The sequence below is a fragment of the Bubalus kerabau genome, chromosome 3 (genome assembly GCF_029407905.1).
Source record: "Bubalus kerabau isolate K-KA32 ecotype Philippines breed swamp buffalo chromosome 3, PCC_UOA_SB_1v2, whole genome shotgun sequence".
Classification (NCBI taxonomy): domain Eukaryota; kingdom Metazoa; phylum Chordata; class Mammalia; order Artiodactyla; family Bovidae; genus Bubalus; species Bubalus kerabau.
Window position 1 is genome coordinate 130,550,902 of NC_073626.1, and position 27,621 is coordinate 130,578,522.

At 39.3% G+C, this 27,621-nt stretch overlaps 1 protein-coding gene across 2 annotated transcripts in view; it reads left to right on the forward strand.

The window, feature by feature from the left end:
* Window positions 1-27,621, forward strand: part of CNTNAP5 (contactin associated protein family member 5) — a 1,047,625-nt gene that overhangs the window by 722,286 nt on the left and 297,718 nt on the right. For both annotated transcript variants that reach the window (XM_055572939.1, XM_055572940.1), the window contains exon 13: window positions 18,708-18,908. In XM_055572939.1, the coding sequence (XP_055428914.1) occupies window positions 18,708-18,908 (201 nt within the window). The remainder of the gene's footprint in view (window positions 1-18,707; window positions 18,909-27,621) is intronic.

The window sequence follows — 27,621 nt, forward strand, 5'->3', positions numbered from 1 at the left end:
GACACAGATTTAAAATGGAATTTTCTAGGCCTGTTCCCGGAAATGTTTATTCAGTAGGTTTAGGACTATGATAAAAATGACATTTTTAGCAAGCACCTGAAGATTTGGGATCTTGGGAAATATCTATATTAAGGTGATTATCACAGTGTACAGCATTTAATAATTACCTTCCTTCTTTGTCTCCCCACTTCTAAGTAGGGTGGGGGAACTAGTCAGTGATTAAAAGAGCTGCTCTTTTTAAGACCTGAACACAAGGCTTATCCTGCCCCTCCTTAATGGAACTTTCACAGCACATTTTTTATTGTGGGTACCTGGAAAGCCCTTCCTCGTGGTGTACGGGGATCAGGACACAGTCCAAACAACCAGTATTTATTGAGGCTCCTCTGTGCTCCATGCTGTATAAGCCACTATAAACCACTGACCCTTGTGCTCTAGGACTTACGCTTAACTTCCAGCTCTTAAAACCTTTCCCTTTAGGTCATTCTATTTAATTTGTCCAGTTATTCCATAGATTCTCAACACCATGGGATATCGAGCATGTTCACTTCTATAAGACTCAGTTTCTTCATCTGTACAATAGGAATGATCAGTTAATCTTACCTCAGTGGGTTGATGTGTGGGTTAAATAAAATTAAATGAACAATGTACCTCATGTGCTCAGTACAATATGTAGCATTCTCTAAGAGCTTCTAAGATAGAAGCCACAATCAAGCAGCTCCATCGTCTTGTTTGTGTGTGTGCTCAGACATGTCCGATTCTTTGCGACCCCATGGAGTGTAGCCCAGAAGGTGCCTCTGTCCATGGAATTTTCCAAGCAAGAATGCTGGAATGGGTAGCCATTTCCTTCTCCAGTGGATTCTCCTGAACCAGGGATCAAACCCACATTTCTGTGCCTCTGTAATCATAATGAACGGTGTGCATGTGTGCTCCATCGTGTCTGACTCTTTATGACCCCATGGACTGTCAGCCTGCCAGGCTCCTCTGTCTGTGGGATTTTCCAGGCAAGAACAGTGGAGTAGGTTTCCATGCCCTCCTCCAGGGGTTCTTCCTGATCCAGAAATCGAACCTGGGTTTCCTATATCTCCTGCATTGGTAGGCAGATTCTTTACTGCTGAGCCATTGGGAAGATCTAAATGTTGAAGGAATCAGGGACAGAAGCAATCAAATAAGGCTTTGTTGGAGACATAGAGCTTAGTTATGAAGTTGAAACATATGTGTCTTGAGTTAGGCAGAGAAGAGAAAAGAGGAAAAATCAATCTTGATGAGCTCAGGGACATCATGGATGTGGTGATGCAGCAAGCTTGTGCCCAAGGGCTCCTTGACTCGTTTGAAGGCTCTTGGCTCATCCATGTGTTTTAATACAGTCTTACCTTTGGGCAAACACTTTTCTTGTTCAGGAGAATGAAATAACAAGTGGGAGTCAAAGGTTTCTCCTAGAAATCTTGCTTTTGCTTTGAGCTCAGAATTCTGGGGAGAGATGATGAATCAAAGTCGGTCTATACATTACAAAGAATAAAAAAGCCCAAAAGGTACTAGCGGTTTGTGATTCCACATTTTGTGATGCAGGGGAAGCAGAGGGACCCTTAGTCTAGGAGCTTTTATTCTTCATGGAGCTTCACAGCAGGTGAGCTCAAGCCTCATGAGCACCAATCAGCCATGCCTGCTCTGTGCAGAGTTTGACTCTGTTCTATTTGTATCTGCTTGTAAAAAGGAGCTAATAAGAGACATTGGCTGGGTAGACCATCTGTGGTGACAGTTTCCATATGGTATTTTCCCTGCCAGCTGTGAGTGTCCTGGCTAACTCTTATGACTTAGATATGATTTTGTTCTGGAATGATATGTACTCATCTCCTTCTATAGACTGAGCCCTTATTGTTTGCTCCTATGACTTTCCTGTCCATCACCTTTCTCATGGCTTCCCCTTGAATCCACATAATCAGTAAACATCTGCCCAGTCCAGCATCGGTGGCAAGTGCTTGGGCATGGTTTGCATCCCAGCACTGACACTTCCTAGTTTTGTCAAGTTATGTGATCCAAGGAATAACTTGGCTTCCTTGTTCCTTAGTTGCCTTCTTGGTCATTACAAATAGAGCCTATGTATGAGACTGTTGTGAGTTTTATAGGAGTTAATCATTGTAAACCACAAGAAAATCATTTTCTGGCATTATATATCCAATATGTACTAGTTTATAAAATTATTTTCATCACTCTGTTCCCAGAAACATTGACACTGGCTTCTTGGTGTTTCTGGGATGCAATGATGAAAATGAAAGCGAAAGTGAAAGCCACTCAGTCATGCCCAATGATTTGCAACCCCATGGACTTTACAGTCCACAGAATTTTCCAGGTCAGAATACTGGAATGGGTAACCTTTCCCTTCTCCTGGGGATCTTCTGAACTCAGGGATCAAACCCAGGCCTCCCACATGGCAGGCAGATTCTTTACCAGCTGAGCCGCAAGGGAAACAGTGACGAAAATAATAACTAATAAACTTCAGGAATGTGTAACACCTGGTGCCTTGAAAGCACCCCTACAACTTAATTCAACAGCAATAACAAATACTTCCATTTGAAACGGATGAGCTACCATGGCATGGATGATTGAATTTGATAATACTTTTAAGCTTTTATTACAGTAATTAATTAATTAATTAATTTTTGGCTGTGCCCTATGCATACAGGATATTAGTTCCCCAACCAAGAGTGGAACCCATGTCTCCTGCAGTGGAAGTGCTGAGCCTGAACCACTGTACCACCAGGGATGTCCTGGAAGTAGTGTTTGCTATTGGAAAACTATTTAGTCCATTGTTCTTAGCTGTGTGTGTATGTGTGTGTGTGTGTGTGTGTGGTTGTAAGAGCACATTCACATGGGTTTGCTGGGGCAGAGTAGAATGGTTTTGAGCCTTTTCTACATGTGAAGCATTGTGTGAAGCTCTATCTTATTTTCCTCAAAGTTTTTATTCTGAAAAATTCAAACCTACAGAAAAGTTGACAGAATACTAAAATGAGCATCCATAAACTTTTCACCTAAACTCTCCAAACATGAACATTTTGCCCCCGTTTACCCACATTTGTGCTACTCTTAGCTCCTCTCTCCCTCTCTCTCGCCTGTCCTTTCTTTGTCCTCATAGAAAAATGTTTATTTCTAAACTATTTGAAAGCAAACTGTAGACATGGTGATAATTTAAATCTGAAGACTTCACTTGTAACAATACACACAATGCTATATAAGCACAAAACTAAAACCATGGTTTAGTTTTATTTTTATAGTAAGAACAATAAAGATCACTTTAATGAATGTTATCCAATATATAATTCATCTTGTCCCTACACTGTCTTTTATAGCAATGTCTTTTTGTTTGACTCTCAAGCACTTTCTATATGTGGGATTTAATTGCCCTATCCTTTTAATTTCTTTTAACTAGAAAGCCAGGTCCCCCACACCATCTTGTTTTGGTCGTTTTTCATGACAGACATTAGGTTTTTGAAGAGTACAAACCAGTTGTAAGTAAAATGTTCCAAAGAGGAGAGCAGTGAGAGAGGGATGGAGTGGGAGTTTGAAGTTATGAGATGTAAACTATTATACAGAGAATAGATCAACATGGTCCTATTGTCTAACACAGGGAATTATATTCAATATCATGTGGTAAATCATAATGGGAAAGAATATTTTTCACATATATATTTCATATATTATGTCCACCTCTTTGCAACCTCAGGGACTGTAGCTCACCAGGCTCCTCAGTCCATGGAATTCTCCAGACAAGAATACTGGAGTAGACTGCCATTTCCTCCTCCACATCACCTTCCTGACCCACGGATTGAACCCATGTCTCTTGCATCTTCTACATTGGCAGGGAGAGTCTTTACCTCTGTACCACCTGAGAAACCCCCTTGTATCAGTTGAAACTTATAAATTATTTTAGTTTAATATGTTTTTACTACTATCATTATATTTATTGATGCTCAGATTAATGATCCCTTTAATTCTGTTCCTATGTCTTTTGTGAGTGACCCCGTTAATCTTAAAACACTTGCATGCTTTCTAGTCCAAGATGTTCCAAGATGTTACTTTGAACTTTCCCTGCCTGACCCAGACTCAGCTGTTTTCCCAAAGAAGCCTAGTTCCTTTTTGTAGCACATGGTATTTGAAAATTAAAATCTAGATGTTTGGTTTGCTTATTGCTTCTCCGTCTTTCTTATGGACACAGGTAAAAAAATGCATGTGTGTGTGTGCTTAATTTATGAATTTATATACTTAACTTTAATGCCAATCCACCACCATCAGATCTTTTCTCATCATTCCATCATCCATATGTATTTCTCTTCTCATATACTGAGAAACTATCCCAACAAAATCAATATATGTATACCTATGGCTGATTCTCATGATATACTCTGCATGTAAGTTAAATAAACAGGGTGACAATATACAGCCTTGATGAACTCCTTTTCCTATTTGGAACCAGTCTGTTATTCCATGTCCAGTTCTAACTGTTGCTTCCTGACCTGCATACAAATTTCTCAAGAGGCAGATCAGGTGGTCTGGTATTCCCATCTCTTTCAGAATTTTCCACAGTTTATTGTGATCCACACAGTCAAAGGCTTTGGCATAGTCAATAAAGCAGAAATAGATGTTTTTCTGGAACTCTCTGTCTTAGTGAACTCTGGGAGTTGGTGATGGACGGGGAGGCCTGGCATGCTGCAATTCATGGGATCGCAAAGTGTCAGACACGACTGAGTGACTGATCTGATCTGATCTGATGGCTGATTCATGTTGATGTTTGGCAGAGACTAACACAATTCTGTAAAGCAGTTATCTTTCAATTAAAAATAAATAAATTTAAAATTGAAAAAATATATTTTATAATTTATTCTATCCTATAATACTAATCAACAGATTCAGAATCAAATAGCAATGTCACTACTGATAACAAGGTAAAGTTTAAGACTGACTTGAATTTTCCATTTTGTTTTTTAGACTATAGCCTCAGGATATATATAGCTGAACAAAATACTATATTTTAAAAGAGTATAGCTGAACAAAATACTATATTTTAAAAGTTACTTTAATTATTTTTTTCTCCTTTGTGGTTATCTATTTAATATATAGTCAGGCTTTTTTGTTTTTTCTAATATTCAGTTTTGGTGTTTTTCTCTTTTCATCTTTATGATTTAATTTTATGTTTTAAAAATGTAAAATATTTTCTTGTTACAAAAATCAAATATAGCTACAATGGTTGACTGGTTACATCTTGTTCTCTCTCATAGTCTTCACCCTGTTCTTACAAATCTGCTCTATATAATCATTTAGTTTATCCTTGTCTGTAGCCCTATTTCTCCTTTATTCTTACAAAACCCATAGCATAGTCTTTTGTACCTTGTTACCCTGAAATGATTCTGTCTATCCTGGAAATAATTCTAGATCAGTTTAAAGAAATCTTACATGGTCTTTATTATGGTTACACAGTATTTCACTATGTCAATTAACTATCCTCTATTCAATCAGACAGCTCTTGGTAGATATTTATATTTTTTCCAATATTCTGCTTTTTGCAATAGATATTCTGGGCTGCATGGCAGAATTTCAAGTACATATCAAAACATAGTTTCCTATCATATCACTTTGTGGTTGATTTTAAGTACTGTTACTGAAGCCAGTAAAAATATTGGTAGTCTGTTGAAGGTTTAGTTCAGTGATAAGTGAATACCTACTGTGGGTTAGGGGCTAGGAAGGCAAAGACTTATGAGACATTCTTTTCCCTTGCTGAGCTTTCAGTTTATCGGAGGGTCTGAGTAAACAAGTTGGCGTAATAGTACTTGAGTGAGACAAACACGGGATGCTGGTGGAGTTAGAAAAGTTTTCTCTCTGGAGATGAAGTTGGTATATCATTGATACTGTGACAAAAGAAAGATGAATAATTTCACTTTCTTCTTGAGCTTTCATTTTGTCAATCACCTTCAAAACCAGAATTTAAGATCCATGGAAGAAGAAGTAGATTCTTCCATTTTCATAAAGCTTGTCTACTTTTGTGACCTGGAGAGAGGCAACATAAATGTTGGGTATCCTTCCTGAGGACTTGTTTTTTAATCACTACGTCTGAACCCATGCAGATGCTATGGACTGCAGCACACCAGGCTTCCTTGTCCTTCACTATCTCCCAAAGTTTGCTCAAACTCATGTCCATTGAGTTGGTGATGCTATCTTACCATCTCATCTTCTGGCACTGCCTTCTCCTCCTGCCTTCAATCTCTCTCAGCATCAGGGTCTTTTCCAATAAATCTGTTCTTCACATCAGGTGGCCAAAGTATGGAAGTTTCAGCTTCAACATCAGTCCTTCCAATGAATATTCAGGGTTGATTTCTTTTAGGATTGACTGGTTTGATCTCCTTGTTGTCCAAGGAACTCTTAAGAGTCTTCTCCAGCACACAATTCAAAAGCATCGGTTCTTCAGCGCTCAAATTTCTTTATGGTCCAACTCTCACATCTGTACATGACTACTGAGAAAACCTTATCTGTGACTATACAGGACCTTTGTCAGCAAAGTGATGTCTCTGCTTTTTAATATACTGTCTAGTTTTATCATAGCTTTTCTTCCAAGGAGCAAGTGTCTTTTAATTTCATGGCCGCAGGACTAAGGCAAACCTTTTGCAATCAGCTTCTTACCCTGTGAGTTCCATCTTGGCTACCTTAACTCTTCTAAAAAAAGGATGTACTCAGTCACTCAGTCATGTACAATTTGCGACCCTCTGGACTGTAGTCTGCCAGGCTCCTCTGTCCATGGGATTTTCCAGTCAAAAATACTGGAGTGGGTTGCCATTTCCATCTCCAAGGGATCTTCTCAACCCAGGGACTGAACTTGCATCTCTTGTACCTCTTGCATAGGCAGACAGATTTGTTACCACTGTGCCACCTGGGAAGCCCAGGGACTACTATTTACTGTATACTTGTGATTCAGGTACTGGGTAATATATATTCTCTTAGAGTGAAATCCACATGGTAAAGTATGAGGTAGAAATTGTTTCTCATTTGCATTTTGAGGAAACAGAAGTTCATAGAGGTTGGAGAGCATTCCAGCATCACTCTGTTAGTAACTGACAAATGGAAGGATTGAATTCAAGTTGGATCCAGTGCCTAGATTTTTCCTCAGAAAGCACCTCAACAGAGCTTATCACAAAGATGCTCCTAAAGACCTCATGAAAATGTCTCATAGCAACCAAAGCCCCTCCCTGATCATGAGGTGACTTTGATTTGCAGTCCACTTTCCCTTCTTCCCCTGCCCAGGAGGTGAGCACAGGCTCAAAGCTGTGGTTTTTCTGGTAGTCATGTACATATGTGAGAGCTGAACCATAAAGAAGGCTGAGCACCGAAGAATTGATGGTTTCAAATTGTGGTGCTGGAGAAGCCTCTTGAAAGTCCCTTGGACATCAAAGGGATCAAACCACAACCCCATACATGCTGCTGTGAATCTTTTAATTTCCATAGGAATTTCTTTCTCTGAAGCACCTATGAATCCCTTGAGCTCAGGGTCCAGGATGGTGTTCAGCCTGGTAACCCTCAAGATACTCAGCCCCTAAGTGTGTTCTGCACACACTAGACTTTTCATGAATTTTCTTTGGATAAACCAGTTAATCAAAAACAAACAAGCACCATGCAATTGCACATGAAATCCATTCAAGATCACGCCCCCTCCAAGATCAGAAAACAGATTCCCCAGGCCTCTTTGATGATGCCACTGATTTTAAAGCAAAGGAAAAGAAAAATAACCCACCAAAGGTATATAAGAAGTAAAGGCTCAGCAAAGTAGTGCAATAAATCATGGCCAAGTATGTTGTCTGGAAGTCATAAAGTGTGTGGTCCATGCGGGCTGGTGGAGGAACGGCAGTGGCTGGAATAGGTTCCCCACCCCCCCGCAGCCTGCAGTGCCTACTTCCAGCTAATGCACTGTGCATGGTGACTCCATCAGGAGCCTTAAATCAGTAATTCTCCCTCTTCCAAACAGCAGAAGCTCAGACACTAAAAGCAACCATATCTTCAGTGGTTTTAGCAGACAAGGAGGATGCTCACCTTGGCCTCTGGGCTGAGCCACACGAGAGTGAAAACTCTTGCAGAAATTCTGAAGCCTTTTAAAGAAGTTGAAAACTGTTTTTCACCTCTTGTCTTCCTTCCTTTTAAAGGTTGAGGGGAAGGTTCACAGACCCCCTCATCAGAAGTTCCCAGAACTGTTCCCACAATGAAATGATGCCCCTGCTCCTCCCTGAATCACTTCATCAGCAGGGCTTGTGGCTGTTCAACTCTCATTTCGAGGCCAGTACCCTGAGTCAGCCTCTGAGTTCTGCTCAGTGCTGTGAGTTTGATTCGGTGCTCAGAGCATCACCGCTTAATGGGTATATCCAGTTTACGGATGTGGAGACTGAGGCTGTGGGAGGCTCCCTGTCTCTGCCTTGTTTGGGAATTTGGTCAGTGGCAGAGCTGGCAGCCAGATCTGTTGATCCCAAAGCCCTTGCTTTCCTCCATCACATCTGCCTTCACTAACCACAGAAACCCTTCCCAAGCCGATATCTACTCGGTAGATATTGCCTAAGATTTAAATGGGGAGATAAGGGACAAACATATGAAAAATTAAATAACTGCCAGTGCAAAATGACAAGAAATGGCATAGATGGTAAATGAATGGTAAAGACAGTGCTTTGAGAATTATTTAAGCTATCTTTACCCTTGGCATAGAAAATTCACTTTGTCAACTTAGATAACTGTACCAGAAGTGACCCTGGTGACCTTAATATAGACTTGTTTTATTGCAATAGGAGTATAAGTGAATTGGCACACTTTTCAAAGGACTGTAAGCAGCTCCCCATAGTGATTTAAGTTCAATTAAGCTGGGTATTGACAATCTGTAGACTTCTCTCTTCTTTCCAAGCATTGTGAGAGAAAATTTACAGTTTTTTCCTTGCTCTGCAGAGTCAGATATGTGTGTAGAATGAGGTTTTATTAATCAGAGTTATCACGTGTTTCTGTCTTTTTTTCCACTTTTCTTCTGTTTGCTTTTTCTTCTTAGTGGTGATCTCCATGGTAACAGATGGAATATTTTATAGCATCTGTAAGGACTACTATTAATAATAGTGATCATCACAATAATAATACCAATCAGATAGAATGAGAACCAAAATAAGAGAGTTAAACGCTTGCTCTGTATGTAAAGAATTTATTTTCTGAAATGAAAGCAAGAATAATCAAGGTGGATCACCTAAAGCTCCAGGATGAAGGTTCCGAAACAGTTTTCCTGGGGTGATGACTAGGAAAGATTTCACAGGAAAGATAAAGATATGGACTATTCTGGAATATCCTGCTATTGATACCCTGCTGGCACTCTGTGAAACCTCATTTACTTTTCTCTTGTTGATGTTGTTGAGTGTGTGTGTTTTGATCTTATCACTTGAAAATTATTTTACATGTGGATGCTTATATAATACGATAAGTCCCCTACATATGAACAAACTCCATTCTGAGAGCACATTCATAAGCCCAATTTGCTTATAAATCCAACAAAGTTAGTCTAGGTACCCAACTAACACAATCAGCTATATGCATTATACTGTTCAGTTCAGTCACTCAGTCGTGTCTGACTCTTTGTGACCCCATGAATCGCAGCATGCCAGGCCTCCCTGTCCATCACCATCTCCCGGAGTTCACTCAGACTCACGTCCATCAAGTCGGTGATGCCACCCAGTCATCTCTTCCTCTGTCGTCCCCTTTTCCTCCTGCCCCCCAACCCCTCCCAGCATCAGAGTCTTTTCCAATGAGTCAACTCTTCACATGAGGCGACTGTACTAGGTTTTGAATACTTGTTACGCAATGGCAACCCACTCCAGTACTCTTGCCTGGAAAATCCCATGGATGCAGGAGCCTGGTAAGCTGCAGTCCATGAGGTTGCTAAGAGTTGGATACGACTGAGCGACTTCACTTTCACTTTTCACTTTTGTGCACTGGAGAAGGCAATGGCAGCACTGGAGAAGGAAATGGCAACTCACTCTAGTGTTCTTGCCTGAAGAATCCCAGGGACGGGGGAGCCTGGTGGGCTGCCGTCTATGGGGTCGCACAGAGTCGGACATGACTGAAGTGACTTAGCAGTAGCAGTAGCAGTACACAAATAATACATAAGAAACAAACACAAAAATATAAACATCCTTAATATTACAGTACAGTATCTTGGAAAGTACGTACAGTAGTATAGTACAACAATTGGCATACAGTGCCTGGCATCAAGTGAACAGGCAAGAAGAGTTACTGACTGGACAGAGAGGAGGTGGGATATAGTAAAGTGAAGAATCGTCAGCAATAGGAGACAGAGGGCAAACTGCAGTTTGCTCATGCCTGGCCCTGATGGAACACACGTTTACATCTTTGTAACTTAAGCATTCATATGTAGGGGACTTACTGTACATGCTGACGATTAGCCTCCTCTTGATAAAGATTTCCTGAAGTCTTACAGGGTGCTTAGTGCTAGCCAAGATACTGATGGTCTATGGATGAAAGACCAGTGTTGACCTGCCCGTTCTCAAGGGAAACAGAGTACAGTTTCTCTATCACCAGCTCCAACCCAGCCCCAGCAGACCTCTGGGCATCCTCACTTACTCGTAATCTCAAGAGTGCTTATATTAGTGTGAGGCATTTGTAGTTCTCATATATGCCACTTTTGCCCTCAAATGATGGTAAGATTTTGAAAGAGTTCAGCATGCTTTATTCACCTGTGTCTGTGCCCTGAGGACTAGCACACAGTGTATACAGAATGATACATTTCACATCCTGGGAGGTTCTCAAGTTTGTACGAAGATAGACTTGAAAGCTAAATCCACAAAGCAACATAAGAAATGCTGTACTAGTCTTCATAACAACCCTTGTCATGTTTTTGAAATGAAGCCTTGGATCTTTATAACACATGCTGTTTGATGGCCTATAACTCATAAGTTCTTTATACTTAAAGATGGCATAATACCTTACAGCATCACTTATACTCAGGCAAGTGCACTGGACTGAATGTGTTTTTTTTTTTTTTTCTTTTTTTAGTTCTGGTTTATTTGCTTTACAGTGTTGTATTAGTTTCTGCTGTACAGAGAAGTGAATCAGCAGCATATATTCATATACCCCTTTTTTGGATTTCCTTACCATTTAGGTCACCACAGAGTTTGCAAGGCAGAAATAGAGCCACAAATGTAGAGAACAGGTGTATTGACTGACACTAAGGAGGAAAATAGGGAATGGGATGAATGGGGTATGCTATGAGATTGGGATTGACATATATACATACTATTGATACATGTATAAAATAGTTAACTAATGACAACCTACTGTATAGCACAGGGAACTCTGCTTAATGTTCTGTGGTGAATGCTGTTTTTAAAAAGCAAACATTTTGTTTTTTCAATTCAGTTTAGTTCAGTCGCTCAGTCGTGTCCGACTCTTTGTGACCCCATGAACCTCAGCATGCCAGGCCTCCCTGTCCATCATCAACTTCTGGAGTCTACCCAAACCCATGTCCATTGAGTCAGTGATGCCATCCAACCATCTCATCCTCTGTTGTCCCCTTCTCCTCCTTCCCTCAATCTTTCCCAGCATCAGGGTCTTTTTCAAATGAGTCAGCTCTTCTCATCAGGTGGCCAAAGATTGGAGTTTCACCTTCAACATCAGTCCTTCCAAAGAAGACCCAGGACTGATCACCCAGGACTGGTTGTATCTCCTTGCAGTCCAACGGACTCTCAAGAGTCTTCTCCAACACCACAGTTCAAAAGCATCAATTCTTCAGTGCTCAGCTTTCTTTATAGTCCAACTCTCACATCCATACAGGATCACTGGAAAAACCATAGCCTTGACTAGATGGACCTTTGTTGGCAAAGTAATGTCTCTGCCTTTTAATATGCTGTCTAAATTGGTCATAACTTTCCTTCCAAGGAGTAAGTATCTTTTAATGTCAGGGCTACAATCACTATCTGCAGTGATTTTGGAGCCCAGAAAAATAAATTCAGCCATTGTTTCCACTATCTCCCTATCTATTTGCCATGAAGTGATGAGACCAGATGCTATGAACTTAGTTTTCTGAATGTTGAGCTTTAAGCCAACTTTTTCACTCTTCACTTTCATGAAGAGGCTTTTGAGTTCCTCTTCACTTTCTGCCATAAGGGTGGTGTCATCTGCATATCTGAGGTTATTGATATTTCTCCTGGCAATCTTGATTCCAGCTTGTGCTTCTTCCAGCCCAGCGTTTCTCATGATGTACTCTGCATATAAGTTAAATAAGCAGGGTGACAATATACAGCCTTGATGTACTCCTTTTCTTATTTGGAACTAGTCTGTTGTCCCATGTCCAGTTCTAACTGTTGCCTCCTGACCTGCATACAGGTTTCTCAAGAGGCAGGTCAGGTGGTTTGGTATTCCCATCTCTTGAATTTTCCACAGTTTATTGTGATCCACACAGTCAAAGGCTTTGGCATAGTCAATAAAGCAGAAATAAATGTTTTTCTGGAACTCTCTTGCTTTTTCCATGATCCAGCAGATGTTGGCAATTTGATCTCTGGTTCCTCTGCCTTTTCTAAAACCAACTTGAACATCAGGAAGTTCACGGTTCACGTATTGCTGAAGCCTGGCTTGGAGAATTTTGAGCATTACTTTACTAGCATGTGAGATGAGTGCAATTGTGCAGTAGTTTGAGCATTCTTTGGCATTGTCTTTCTTTGGGATTGGAATGAAAACTGACCTTTTCCAGTCCTGTGGGCACTGCTGAGTTTTCCAAATTTGCTGGCATATTGAGTGCAGCACTTTTACAGCATCATCTTTCAGGATTTGAAATAGCTCAACTGGAATTCCATCACCTCCACTAGCTTTGTTCATAGTGATGCTTCCTGAGGCCCACTTGACTTCACATTCCAGGATGTCTGGCTCTAGGTGAGTGATCACTTATAATTGCCATACAACTTTGTGTAATTTTAGGATGTATGATGTGTTGATTTTATACATTTATATATTACAGTATGATTACCATGCTTAGCTAACACCTCTATATGTCATGTAGTTATTTTCTTTTTTTCTGGTGGGAACGATTAAGACCTAGTGTCTTGGCAACTTTGCAGTTTATAATACAGCATTGTTGACTAATTATTAAGCTGTGCATTAGATATCCAGAACTTATTTATCTGCTAATCACAAGTTTGTGCACTTAAACATCTATCCATTTTTCCAAAGCTGCAGTAATTAATACATTATGATATTGACATAAAAATAGACACATATGCCAGTAGAACAGAATAGAGAGCCCAGAAATAAGCTCCCACATAAAGGATCAATTGATATTTGACAAAGGAGCCAAGAATACTCAAGAGTAAAGGATAATCTCTTCAACAAATGGTGTGGGGAAAACTGGACAGGCAAATAATCAGACCCGTTATCTTATACTACTCAAAAATTAACTTGAAAAAGAGTAAAAGCTTCAACAGAAGGTCTGATGGCATAAAAACCTAGAAGAAAACATAAGGAAGAAATCCCTTTGACATTCTGACAATGATTTTTTTTTACTCTGACAGCAGAAGCACAAGAAACAAAAGAAAAAATCAGCAAGTGGGACTACATCGGATTAAAGAGCTTCTGTACAGCACAAGAAATAGTCAACAAAATTAAAAAGCAATCTCAGAAATTAGAGAAAATATTTGCCAGCCATTTACTGGATAATAAACATTTAAAATGCATAATAACTTATTTTAGACTAACTAAGATCCTTAGTGAATTGAATAAGTTTCTGCCAGTTCAAAAAATCTTCAAATGCAGTCCTCTCTTAAGCAGACAATTTGTCTTCAGTAACTCAATACTTGTATTCCTTTAAGCAAGTTAGAAAGAGTGGCTCTGTTTCCCATCATGGGACTGAATACAGTAGAAGAAACAATAGAAAATGACCTGGGTAGCAAACCGTGGTATCAAGGGCAATGATTTTCTAGGTTTCTGGGTCTATGAGAACTAAATGACATATTCTGTTGTAGACATTTCTGAAATGCAAGGAATGAAAATAAATCTAGAAACACATGAGGCTATTTCAGAGTGAAAAGGTAATTCAACAAGATAATAATCATTTATTATATATAGTAGCAGCTATATCACAAGGAGTCTGCTAGCTAACCTCCTTTGCAGGATGAGTTTCCCACCCCTAACTCTCTAAGGATTGAAGTCCCAGTCCTCATTTTAATGTCATAGAAAAGTTTGAATATAAAGATTTTTCACTCTTTTGCATGCCAGACAACCAGTTACAAGTCCATGTAAAACATGATACTGGATCATTATATCATCATGGATGGAAAGATTAATATAAATATACTGTTTACCAATGAGGAAACTTTAGAGATGTATATAACTTGTTCAAAGTCTTCCTACTAGAGTAGAACATAGACTTCATCAGGTGGGTGGGTTTCTAAAGCCAGGCTGTCTCATGGTACCTTGAAGCCTTAAATGCATCTTTAGAGACTAGCAGTTAGGGTGGACACCATGTGGCAGAGGGATGGTGCTGGAGGCACATCAGCTGAGGTGCTGTTTGGAGCCTGGAGGATTTTATGATGCTCTGCCAATCATAGCTTTTAGCTGGTTTCCTCCTTGGTCTCTGCATGAAACTATTCCTGTTTGGTTTCCTTGTGTGAAAATCCAAGTTCACAGACTACCAGGGGGAAGCATTTTCCATTCTGGAACTTTTGAATCTGGTATGTTTTCCTCATGGATCTGCAGAGAGAAGGTCAAGCTTAGTGTGTTTCTCCTCTAGATGTTTGTGGATCTTCCTTTCTGGACTGGGAAACAACCTTCTTGAAGCAGGCTATCCTGAGAACCACAAGAGACCAGTCATATCTTCTCCTTGTTTTTAATGCTTTTGTTAATATCAGCATCAGACATCTGTGAGCTCCTGGATTTGGAGAAGTCATATATCTTTTTCTAAGTGATACACACAGATCCCTATTAAATACCTAATTATTTAGTTAATAATAGAATTCCTCACACTGATCTCCTCTCTTAATCTTTACAACCATCCTCTACAGTTGGCACCATTGCTGCTTTTTAAAGTGTAATTGACGAAGAAACTGAACTTCAGAAAAGTAATCATTTGACCAAGTATGGTTAGCCAATAAGTGTAGGGCTGACTTACAAATCTAGATTTTCTGAGGCCAAAATTTGCTCTCTGTCCATTGCCCACTGACTAAATTTACCATCTTGAACATTTAGCTCATGAGTCCAGTTTTATTTATAGTATATGTAGGTCCATGCATGGATCACCCTGCAGCTGCTACTGCTAAGTCACTTCAGTTGTGTCCGACTCTGTGCGACCCCATAGACGGCAGCCCACCAGGCTCCCCCGTCCCCGGGATTCTCCAGGCAAGAACACTGGAGTGGGTTGCCATTTCCTTCTCCAAAGCATGAAAGTGAAAAGTGAAAGTGAAGTCACTCAGTCGTATCCAACTCTTAGCGACCCCATGGACTGCAGCCTACCAGGCTCCTCCAGCCATGGATTTTCCAGGCAAGAGTACTAGAGTGGGGTGCCATTGCCTTCTCTGATGGATCACCCTCTGTCCCCCTAAAAGCCTATTCAAAATGAATGTTACTTGAGATCTTTCACCTATACCTTCCCTAGCTAAAACTACCTGTCCCTACTTTATTCCATGCATCAGGAACATCAGCCATCAAAGCTGACTCTCCTGAGTGGCACTGACCCCTGGCTTTTCATGTTTCATCAGGTTCAGGGCCTAATCTGCACAGCAACCCAGGAAGTGGGAGAAAAAATAGAAAGTGAGAAAAAGATAACATCCAGTTTTCTTCTTATTTTTAGTCTTTATGTTTCTATCACCCAGGAGAAAAATAATGAGATGACAAAGGCTGTCTTTGAAATGAAACCACCTAAGAGACCCTAGGTTTCGAGTAATCGTCTCTCTTCCTGTTGGTCAGACCGTGCTTGTGATGTGTGTTAAGTGAATTGAGGGGAGCTTTTGGAGCCCTTAGTTGTTCCTTTGTGTCTTCTGTCTATCGCATATATCAAAAAGTGCCAAGAGTTCAACTCTGAAAATTTCACTCTCTGGGTCCAGAAGGAGGGGGTTGCGATATTTGTGGCTTTGGGATAAAAGATTGTCTCTCTGATACCACTCTTTGTTCTCCCTCTTGCCAAAGATAGAGTAAGATTTTGGAAAAAAAATGAACTAATGAGTAAATGAATAAGCAGATTGTTTAATTAGTGTATGAACACTGGATGGACAAAGGTATGAAAATCAGTGTACATTTAGAAGGAAATCCAAATTTGTGTAATTTAGTGATGCTGTGAGGACCAATTTTGGAGTCAGACAGATTGGACACATTGAGACTGGGGACAAGTTTACTTTCTCTTTCCTTCTTATATCTGTATGTATATGGATACCTATAATATCTATGTTTGTTTCTATATTTATATTGATATCTGCCATGATTGTTATGAGTTCTGGTGATAATGTATGTAAAATATCTTAGAATGGAACAGTAACATGGCATCTCATTAGAGTTCCATTTCTTGTAAGTACCATGGACATTTCAAAATTGGCAGTTTTTATTTCTCCTTCTACAGTGTTGTATTATTGAATGACTACTTTGTTTATTTTATCGACATTTGTCTGTACTTGTACCAACATTTTTGAAATTTCTGATTCATTGTTTGTGTAACATTATTATTTTTACCAATATGAATAAAGCCTTATTTTTGCTTTCAAAACCAAAATCCAATAACCTTCTGATTTGTTTAGACTTTATAGAAAATGTCACTCAATTAAACATTGGAGATATGGGTTATCAGAGGGTTGGTTTAGGAAAAGAGTGTTAAGAAGAATCAGAATGTTTGAGCAGAGTTTAATTTTCTGCTGCAATAAATATTTCCTCATTTAGGAACTGTGAAGATCAAACTTTCTCTTCCTCCCTTTTCTAAAAATATATTGAAACTGAAGTTCAGGGCAATGAAGTTACTTATCCTAACTCATATACAGAGTTGAAACAGAGAAAGTAAGACCAGGGATACTGCTTGCCAGTTGTTTTTAATATTATTTTCTTTTTCATGACCAGCTGCCACCATCTTGCTTCTAAGTAGTGCTGGTTATATACTATAACTAGAAATATTTGTCACAGTGGCAGTGTATATGCTTACCATGCTCATCTAATAGATATGCTGTGGGTCATTCCTTTCCTTCCTAGACTCTGGTTTCCTCATTTGTGAAACTAAATGAGTGAGAGAGAGAGAGGACGGAAACCACATGATGTCTGGGCAAGGTTCTTTTTCATCTCTGAGCATCTATGAAGAGTAATGATGTTATTATGTGGGCAAGATTCTCAGATGACAAAAGCTTTTCAAGTCTTCCTATTTCCTCTTTCACTTTATTTGTGAGCAAGTTCGGAATTCAATTCTATGTCTGATTGCTGAAAATATTTCAGTCTATTATTCCAGAATGTCTGATGCATCCCCAAATGCCTTGTGATTTCATAACTTCTTTTCTTAAAACTGATGATAAAATTAAGCCCCTCCAAAAGGGAAGTTGACTTGCCCAAGCTTCTTGTTCATAGAATAGCTTTCAAGTCCAGATCTCCCAAGCTCTAAAAATAAAATTCTTCTCCTCTCTTCACCTTCCATTCTTACGGATAGAAGGCAAAGCATGTTCTCCTTCCCTGATCTTTAGGCCCTCATCTCCGCATGCTGTTTTAATGTAAAACTCTTAAAATATTTTTGGTAAGTAGAAGTATCATGGAGAATAAATAACAAGCTTCAGTTATGTGCCTTGCATGTATGTGTGTATTACACATGCCCATCCTTGTTATGATGTATATGTCACACACGCTTTCTGTGACTAGGTCTTCTTTTCAAAGTGGTGCTTATGGTTCCCTGAGAAAATGATCTATGCTAGTGCTTCTCTTGTGAGGAAGAGTGTGTATCACTATCTGGAAGTAGTGTCTTTGGAGTCAGACATCCTGGGTTCCAATTCTCACTTAGTCATTAACTAACTATATAATCTTAGAAAACCTGCCTAGTTTTCCTTATTCACTTTTCCCTCATTTTTAACATGGCAGGACCAACTCCCTCTGATTTAGATGATGTCAGTTTTATTTATTTATTAATTGGAAACGTTTAACATTTTATTTTTGTTCATTTAATTACCGACAGGTTGTACATTTGATAATTTGTCAGTGATCTATATTCTTCTATGTATGTCATCACCATGATAGTTATCTTTGAGCATATTTAGTTACATTCTACTTCTGATCACAAAATATCTCATTTCTAAGTTCTTCCCCTTCCAAATTGTCCTTCCCACAACTGATGAATTCATTTCCTTTTATTCCTGTTCTGTTGTCTGTTTCTATTTTTGTTTTATGACTTTTCATAAATCATGTCCATTTTCAATGAGATAATGGACATTAAGCATAGAACTTGTGGAGTAAGGGCTTCACAAATTTAGCTGTTAAGACAATTAACCCCCACACTACCTCTGGGTGGAACTCTAGGAGAAAAAATTCTCGGGTTAAATTCTTATGAGTAGAACACTCAAGTGGCAATTAATTGATGCACCTGCAGCCACCAAACATCACACTGCTCACACAATCCTGTTTCACTTTTCCAGCTTTTTGGAGGCCTTTAAGCATGATCATCTTTTCACCTTGCTTGGGTTATGTTTTCTGGGCAGAGGACAAGATCTGGACGTTGATGCAGCACAACAACACAGAATTGACCCATGTGCAAGGTGCCAACCCTGAGAAGCCCTACTCCATGACCTTGGACTACGGAGGCAGCCTGGAGCAGCTGGAAGCAGTGATCGATGGCTCCGAGCACTGTGAGCAGGAGGTAGCCTACCACTGCAAGAGGTCTCGCCTGCTCAACACACCAGGTAAGAAACACCCCTCCTGGGCCCTTTTGCATGTGCCACACAGGGGGACCACAGTGTGACACATGGGCCCCCAACCCTGGAATATCAAGGAGAGAAAGGTTTGCCAACCAGGGGGCTGCACCTACATGGTTCCCTATACATGAGAAAAATGCCACCAGGAGAGACGCTTGATGGGCTGGTTCTTTCTCTGGTGCCCAGGCCGTGACCTCAAGGGGGTTCTGTAGCCTCTCAAGTTTTTCTCCTCATCTTCAAAAAAGGGACAGTAACAACACCCATTTTGCAATACTGGTGAGAATGGAAATTTTCTTGAGAGCAATGACTCTTGAACTAGATTTAGAAAGTGTGAAGGAGGAAATGGTTTTTCCGGCAGATTAGAAAGCATCAAGGATTTCAGCTCATTCACCAAACTGCAGTGAGTTATATTTGGGGAAAGGATGCATAATGGGGCAGTATTAGGCAATGAGCTCAGTGGGCAGGCTGGCACATCCTGTGTGTTTACAGTACTCATGTTATCTGAAAAGTGCAGGCCTGAATTGAAATGACTCTTTTTTTTTTTTAAAGGGTATACTACTTTATTAACATTTAATTTTCACCAACAGTTCAAGTACATGCTAGCTTTATGTTCAGATTTTTGAAATGAAGATAAAAAGGAAAATAGCTCTAAGGGTGCAATGTATTGAACACTGCACACTATATTCAACACCCAGACAATCCAGGGGATTTAATGGTACACTTAGGAGCACAAGTATAGGGACAAGCCCTAGAATTGAAGGGAAAACCTACCATTCGGGACTGAACAGAGGTCCTTGGTTGCTAACAGAATCTCCCCTCGACTCTAGAATTGACACAAATCAAGGGAGTCTGTCAGTATGCAAAAACAACTGAATTCAGGGCAAACAGTAACATGATAGATTGGCCAGAGTCAGTTTGGATTGTGAAGGCCAGCCTGAAGCAAGCAGAGTTGGTTGGAGGCTGTAAATGCTACAGCTGAAATCCAGGATTAGTAAAAGAGAGCAGACATCTTCTAAAAGTTGCTGATTTCTGCACGAATTCCTAAGATGTTTTCCTAAACAAGGAGAAATGACTTTAAAAAAATAAAGGTTGCTTTAAAAATTATGTTAACTTTATTTATATATTGATTGTTCTTCTGTATTTTCTAGATCAAATGGTTGATAAAGGGTTGCAAAAGACAATTCTAGGATTGCTTACCATAATTCAAAAGGGTTTGCAAAATGTCAAGAGGGCTTGGTCAAAGTTGATGCATGCCTTGGGGGTCTGTTATTTTTGTGAATGTCAGTTCATCATTTGTGACAGGAAAAAAAAAAAGCCCAAGTATAACAGGGATATGGAATATCCAAGAAAGGGTGTCAGAATCTTTAGCCTTAAGGAATTTATGTTCCTTGAAAGTGAGGAATTTTGAAAGGCTTCAGGAAATTAGACAATGAAATGTCAAAGAAGAAGAAGTGCTAGAAACCTAACTAAATACAACTACCCATCACCTCACTGATCTAGAGTCTTTAGGGAAAAAGTTGTTCTACATAAGTGAATTTTCTAGGTAACTGTCAGTTACCCCTTTAAGCACCCAAACTGTTTTTAAAGAATTTTTAACTATTTGAAATGAAAATGTTTCTCAAATGGATTACATGCTCCCTTGCCTTCTTAAGCAGAGAATTCTGAATGTGAAATGTAACCTTTTCTTGATTACTTGGGATCATCATTGTGAAAATCAGTTATTTTAGTCTTCATGGACTCAGCCATGCTCGCAGGGTCGATTAGATCAGAGGCCCTGCTGGGTGTCCCTTTTTACCAGTATCCTCAGAGAGTCAATATTTGTATGTGTTCAGATTTCCTGTCTCCTGACTGTCAAACTTGCATGTCACTCTCAGCACTCTTTGCAGTGTCTGTGTCTAGAAAACCATGCTACCCTTTTCTAATTGTGTTGCTTCTAGTTTCCTAACATTGGTTTGGTGGAACTTTAGGGAAAATGGAATTATGTTCATTCTGACTATGGGATTTCCTTTATTCATTTATTTTTAATTGGAGTATAATTGCTTTGCAATGTTGTGTTAGTTTTTGCTATAAAACAAAATGAATCAGCCATAAGTATGTGTGTGTGTGTATGTGTGTGTGTGCATGTATATGTGTTATCGCCCTTCTCTCTGGGACTTTCCTCCCATCCCCCATACCATCCATATTTGTTTTTCTTTTTCTGATTTACTTCACTCTGTATGACAGACTTATCACTACAAATGACCCAATTTGTTCCTTTTCATGGCTGAGTAATATTCCATTGTACATATGTACCACGTCTTCTTTATCCACTCATCTGTCAATGGACATTTAGGTTGCGTCCATGCCTTGGCTGTTGTAAACAGTGCTACTATGAACATTGGTATAGATGTGTCTTTTTAAATTATGTTTTGGGGTTCCTTTAGTATATGCATCCTGTGATATCAGCTTGACTTTACCATTGTCTTGTATATGCTTCTCTTTTTAAATCAAAGTATAGTAGATTTATAAATTGGGTTGGTTTCAGGTGTACAGCAAAATGATTCAGTTATATATGTGTGTGTGTGTATATATATATTTCCCCTTGTAGGTTATTAAAATATTGAGTACAGTTCCCTGTGCTATACTGTACATAGCTAAATAAGACCTTTGTACTATAGGTCCTTGTTGTTTATTTTATATATGGTAGTACGTATCTTTTAATCCAAAACTCCAAATTTATTACTCCCTCTCGATAACCATAAGTTTGTTTCTATGTCTGTGAGTCTGTTTCTATTTTGTAAATAAGTTCATTTGTATCATATTTTACATTCCACATATAAGTGATATCATATGGTATTTGTCTTTCTCTGACTTATTTCATTCAGTATGACACTCTTTACGTTCCATTCAGGTTGCTACAATGGAATTATTTCATTCTTTTTAAAGGCTAAGTAATATTCCATCATATATATATATATATATATATATATATATATATATATAACACCATATCTTTTTTATCCATTCATTTGTCAGTGGACATTTAGGTTGCTTCCGTATCTTGGTTATTGTGAATAGCATGTGCTTTTTGTCTAGTTCAACTGTTATAAATTCCCTGAGCACATTCTAGAGAGAGGGTATGACCTAATTACCTTCTAAAGTCCCCACCTCATTATGCCATCAAATTGGGGGTTAGGATTTCAACATTTGGATTTTGGAGGGACACACACATTTAGTCCACAACAGGCACACACCTACAGGGATATTTACCTAATTTCTCTAACCATTACGAAAATCCCTTCCCCTGGTGAGAGACAGGGAGAGCAGAGGAGGGACTAGAGATCATCATCTCCTCCCCAACCTACTCTCTAGAAGAGCTGAGGAAGGGTTCCCCTTATCTACTGAAGTCAGGGCCCCCCACTGAAACTGTTTTAGTTACTGTATGTGTTACACACACAACATACACATATCTTTCTGTATCAGTAAATATGATTTTATAGCATTATTTTTTAATAAGTCTTCCATTATATGGATGTATCACAATGGACAGACAGAACAGATCTAGTTTTGACATTTAGATTTTTCCTTCTTTTTCATTATTGTACATGCTGCGAAAAAATTTTTGCACACAGATATAATATCTTTAGGATAAGTTCCTTGAGGTGCGGTTACCAAGTCAAAGTGTGTACATATTTTGAAGACTTTTGCCATCTTGACATCTGCAGTGGGTCACAGTTAGAGCAATTTATACTCCAAACATCACCGTGAGGCCTCAGGTGCCCATCTCCCAGCACTAGGTATTAACACCTCACTTCAACTTTGGCAATCTGATAAGTGCAGAGGAGGATCAAAGACAATTTTAAATATTTTTGGTTAATTAAAAAATATGTAGTCTGATTCCCATAGCTTATTGGAAGGAGATAACTACAGGCACTCAGGATTAGTAGAAGAAATACGATATTGTACATTTTGGCTACAGTGGACTCAGATCAATAAGAGAAGAATGTGAAGGATGCCTTCTTGCTATAGATCCTCCTCCAGACTATACACAATAGATAATAAAGGGAGGAAATGAAAGACAGCAAGAGGAGAAAAATAAGTAACTTTCTAAATGGCTGCCAGTGACTGTTTCTCATATTTGAAGATGTCTTCAAGCATGATCTGTAATCCAAACAACAGTTCTACTCAGGAAGGGTTGTTATCCTACCTGACATTTTAGGAAATAGAACCTCAGAGAGGGTAGGATGCTTGATCAGTGCCACACAGTTGGCAAGGGACAGACCTGCACCCTGCTCTGCCTCAGGGCAAAGCAAAGACTAGATAACTAATAAGGATTGCTGTATAGCACAGGCCTATGTAGTACTCTGCAATGGCTTATATGGGAAAGAATCTGAAAAAGAGTTGATATACATAACTGATAACTTTGCTGCATACCTGAAAATAACACAGCATTGTAAATAAATTAGATGCCAATCAAAATTAAAGGAGAAAGTGAGGATATGATCTCTGATAGTCATGCAAAACTCAAAGAACCAAAAGTTATAAGGATGTCAGGTCATCAGGGAATACGTGAGTTTGTATGACTTTTCTTATTTTGTAAGAAAATGTAGATGGAGAGACGAGTCAGCTGCCAGAGTCATGTATATTAAGGCTGTGGGATTGTCAAGGTGGCTTGAAGAGGGCAATTCCTGGGCAACTTCACAGGTTGGCAGTGTCCTTGCTCACATGCTGCAGCCTCTAGGGCCCACACACCCCTCCATATGGCTCTGTGTATCCCAAACATTGTCACCAAAGTCTCCTCTGTCTCTTGTCTGCTCTTGCCTCTGGCTCTGGTTCTGTTTTTCTAGCGGCAATGGAAGCAGAAAGAGGAGAAAGACAAGCAGGATAAGGTCAGGCTTGGATCAGCACTGTGTCTTTTTCATTTAGTTAGTGACTGAACCATGACACTGTCATTTTCTGACAGTTTCCTCTGATATTGTCCCCCAGAGCTGCTGATAAGTGCCAGCCAGTGAAATGTGTCATCTGTCTCTTTAACTGAAAGTTTATACTAGAAACTCTGCAATGGACAAGAATTCCAAGCCACTAGGGTCCATGGGAAAAGTGTCTGTGTTATTCCCACACATCTTTGTAGTTATATCTGCTTGCTACTTCTTACCCTGAGCTTGATGCAGGGCTGAGACTCTGTGCTACAGAGAAGTTTCCAAGACAGCATTACTCAGTCAGCCAGTTCTCAGCAGTGCCCTGCCACAGGGTTAGGAGGTGGCCATTTGTGCCCAGGGACAAGGGCTGTGCTGGCTGAGCTCAGGCGTTTTCTCAAGGTCAGCACGTCCATAGGAATTTTGCCTGAGGCCAGATCTGAAGGTATCATGTGATAAGCATATGAAATGAAAAAGGATCCTGTTCTGGATGCACACAGGGAATAGAAGAAAAAGTTATTGAGAAAGCACTTTAATCACATGACCAATTTGCTCCATAACCCACAGTCCATCAGCCTAGAAGGAGGACAAGATTGAGAGGGGCATAGGAAGGAGACCTCCTGGGGTGGCCAGGCCCCTGCAGGCAATGGGGACTGAGAGTCCTATCTGTCCCCCACCTTTTCTTTTAATCATCTCCATGGTGTCTAGAATCCTCACCTTGAATTCACTCATCACAGTCTAAGTATCTAGGTGGTATGTGTGTTTTTGCACTTAGCACTCTGTGTACTGAAATCCTGTTTGGGAATACCTTTCCCAATAAAGCTATGAGCTTACTAAGGCAGAGATAAGAAGTCAGTCATGATACCCATAAAATCATTGGACATTCAGACCCCATTACTTTGAAATCTAATATCTATAGGACAGCTTGACCTCAAGCAAATCAGTCTTGCAAACAAATCTGTGGTGAGAATTGTTTAAGTTCCTCAGAAGAACTAATGATGGGGTGCCTGATAGCACCTCAGAACCCCTACTTCTCTCCCAGAAATAGGTTCTTATTCATTTATTCATGCAGACATGTCATGAGGGGTTTCCACCTGAAGTCAATTGTTATGGCTAGTAATGTTCCCATGACTTTGAAGGTAATAAAATCCTACTTTCCTTACACTACTTTAAATTCTCAAATTTCCATTAATTAATGATATTTTAGTGAACATACAGCTAGCTAGCCATATATATAACACATAATATATACTTTAGACCATATATATATATATTACTATATACATACATACACACTATATGCTGTGCTTAGTTGCTCAGTTGACTCTTTGTGACCCCATGGACTGTAGCCTGCCAGGCTCCTCTGTCCATAGGGATTCTCCAGGCAAGAATACTGGAGTGGGTTGCCATGCCCTTCTCCAGGATATACACACTATAATATGTATTAAAAATATGCATTATTTATACTCTATTTGCTGCTGCTGTTTAGTCATTAAATCATGTCCAACTCTTTGTAACCCCATGGAATGTAACCCATCAGGCTCCTCTGTCCATGGGATTTCCCAGGAAGAATACTGGACTGGGTTGCCATTTCCTTCTGTAGGGATTTTCCCTACCAAGGGATTGAACCTGTGTCTCCTACTTGACAGGTGGATTCATTACCACCTAGTCACCTAGGAAGCCCTATATATGTTCATTATATAATCTTTATATGTCAAAATAGATCTGTAAATGCACTTGTGTATAGAAACCCTCGTGACCATCTGCAATATTCAACTTTCAGTGTGTACAAAGCTAACATTTAGGTTTAGAACTAAGTAAGGAATGATGAGGCCAAAAAATCAAATTACTGAGATAAAAGAAATAGCACTACAAGGTGCGCTGGTGTTTGCTAAACTGAAAACTCTTTGTCCCCGATATCTGTACCAAACAAGATCATTAACAGATGATGACAATGTATTTTCTTTTACGTAATCTTTATTGATTGATTATCCATTATACGCCACATACTTTTCTGGCCAGTGAGAATTGAACAGTGAAAAAGCCAGTATTTCTGCCCTCATGATTATAATAGGGATAACAGAAACAAACCAAAGACACTTGTGCACATTTGCACACAAAATACAGGGGTAGAACTGATCCCATAGCACATGGTCTTTTCATTACACCAGGCTGTCAACCATACCATTAAAAACAACTTTTGTCATAGGAGCAATATAATCAAAACCACAAAACTATACTGTAACATCTGCAAGACAAAATACCAGAGCAGTAATTGAAATCTCTTTAATAAAAAACTATTTCTACTTTATGTACAGCAAGAATCTAATCTATAAAGAAACTCATGGTCCCTGTATTGCATACTCTTTGATATCACCACTGCTGGCGATGATATTGACTCTTGGCTACTGAGCTCCTTCTGTGCACCAGGTATTTTGAACGTTATTTCATTTAATGCTCTCAATGGTCTTTTGAAGTTGGTATTATTTTCAGTTTTATTGATGGAAGGGGAAGCTCTAAGAAACTATGAGGGTCATGCAAAGTCTTCTAGCCACTAAGTGTTAGATACCATTTCAAATACATGTCTCTCTAGCTTTCACTTCCATCTAAATTCCAAAATAACACCCAGAAAACATAAAAAACATTTCAAAGAGGAAGGGAAGATAATCATATAAAAATACAAGTATCCAAATAAATGTTTTATCTTATGTTCTGGTTATCAACTGTTATGTAACAAACCACCATAAAACTTAGTGGTTTAAACAATAGTAATTTTTAAAAATTGAAATATTGTTGATTACAATATCCTGATAGTTTTAGGTGTATAGCAAAATGATTCTGTTATATAGATATTCATTCTTTTCGGAATCTTTTCCCATATAGGTTATTATGAAATATTGAATGTAGTTCCATGTGCTAAGCAGTAAGTCCTTGTTGTTTATCTATTTTATATATAGTAGTGTGTATCTGTTCATCCCAAACTCCTAATTTATCCCTCCCCTGCTTCCATTTGGTAACCATACATTTGTTCTCTATGTTTGTGGGTCTATTTCTGTTTTGTAAATAAATTCATTTGTAGCTTTTTTTTTCAGTTTCACATATAAGCAATATCATATGATATTTGTCTGTCTTTGTCTGATTTACCTCACTTAGTGTGGTAATCTCTAGGTTTATCCATGTTGCTACAAATGGCATTATGTCATTCTTTTTTATGGCTGACTGGTTTTTCATTGTATATATACCAGATATTCTTTATCCATTTATCTGTTAAATAACACTTAGATTGCTTCCATAGCTTGTCTATTATAAAATAATGATGCCATGAGCATTGAGGTGCATGTGTTTTTTCGAATGATAGTTATTTCCAGACATATGCCCAGGAGTGGGATTATAGGATCATTTTTGCTTAGTTGTTAAGTTGTGTTAAACTCTTTGTGACCCCATGGACTGTAGCCCACTGATCTCCTCTGTGCATGGGGATTCTCCAGGCAGAAATACTGAGTTGATTGTGATGCCCTCCTCCAGGGGATCTTCCCAACCCAGGGATCAAACCCAGAATCCCACAGGTGGATTCTTTATCATCTGAGCCAACAGAGAAGTCCATGAATACTGGAGTAGATAGCCTATCCCTTCTCCAGGGGATCTTCCCAACCCAGGAATCGAACCGGGGTCTCCTGCATTGCAGGCAAATTCTTTACCAGCTGAGCTATCAGGGAAACCCCTGCAGGATCATATGATAACTCTATTTTTAGTTTTTAAGGAATCTACAAACTGTTCCCTACAGTGACTGGTTCCTTTTTTCCCCA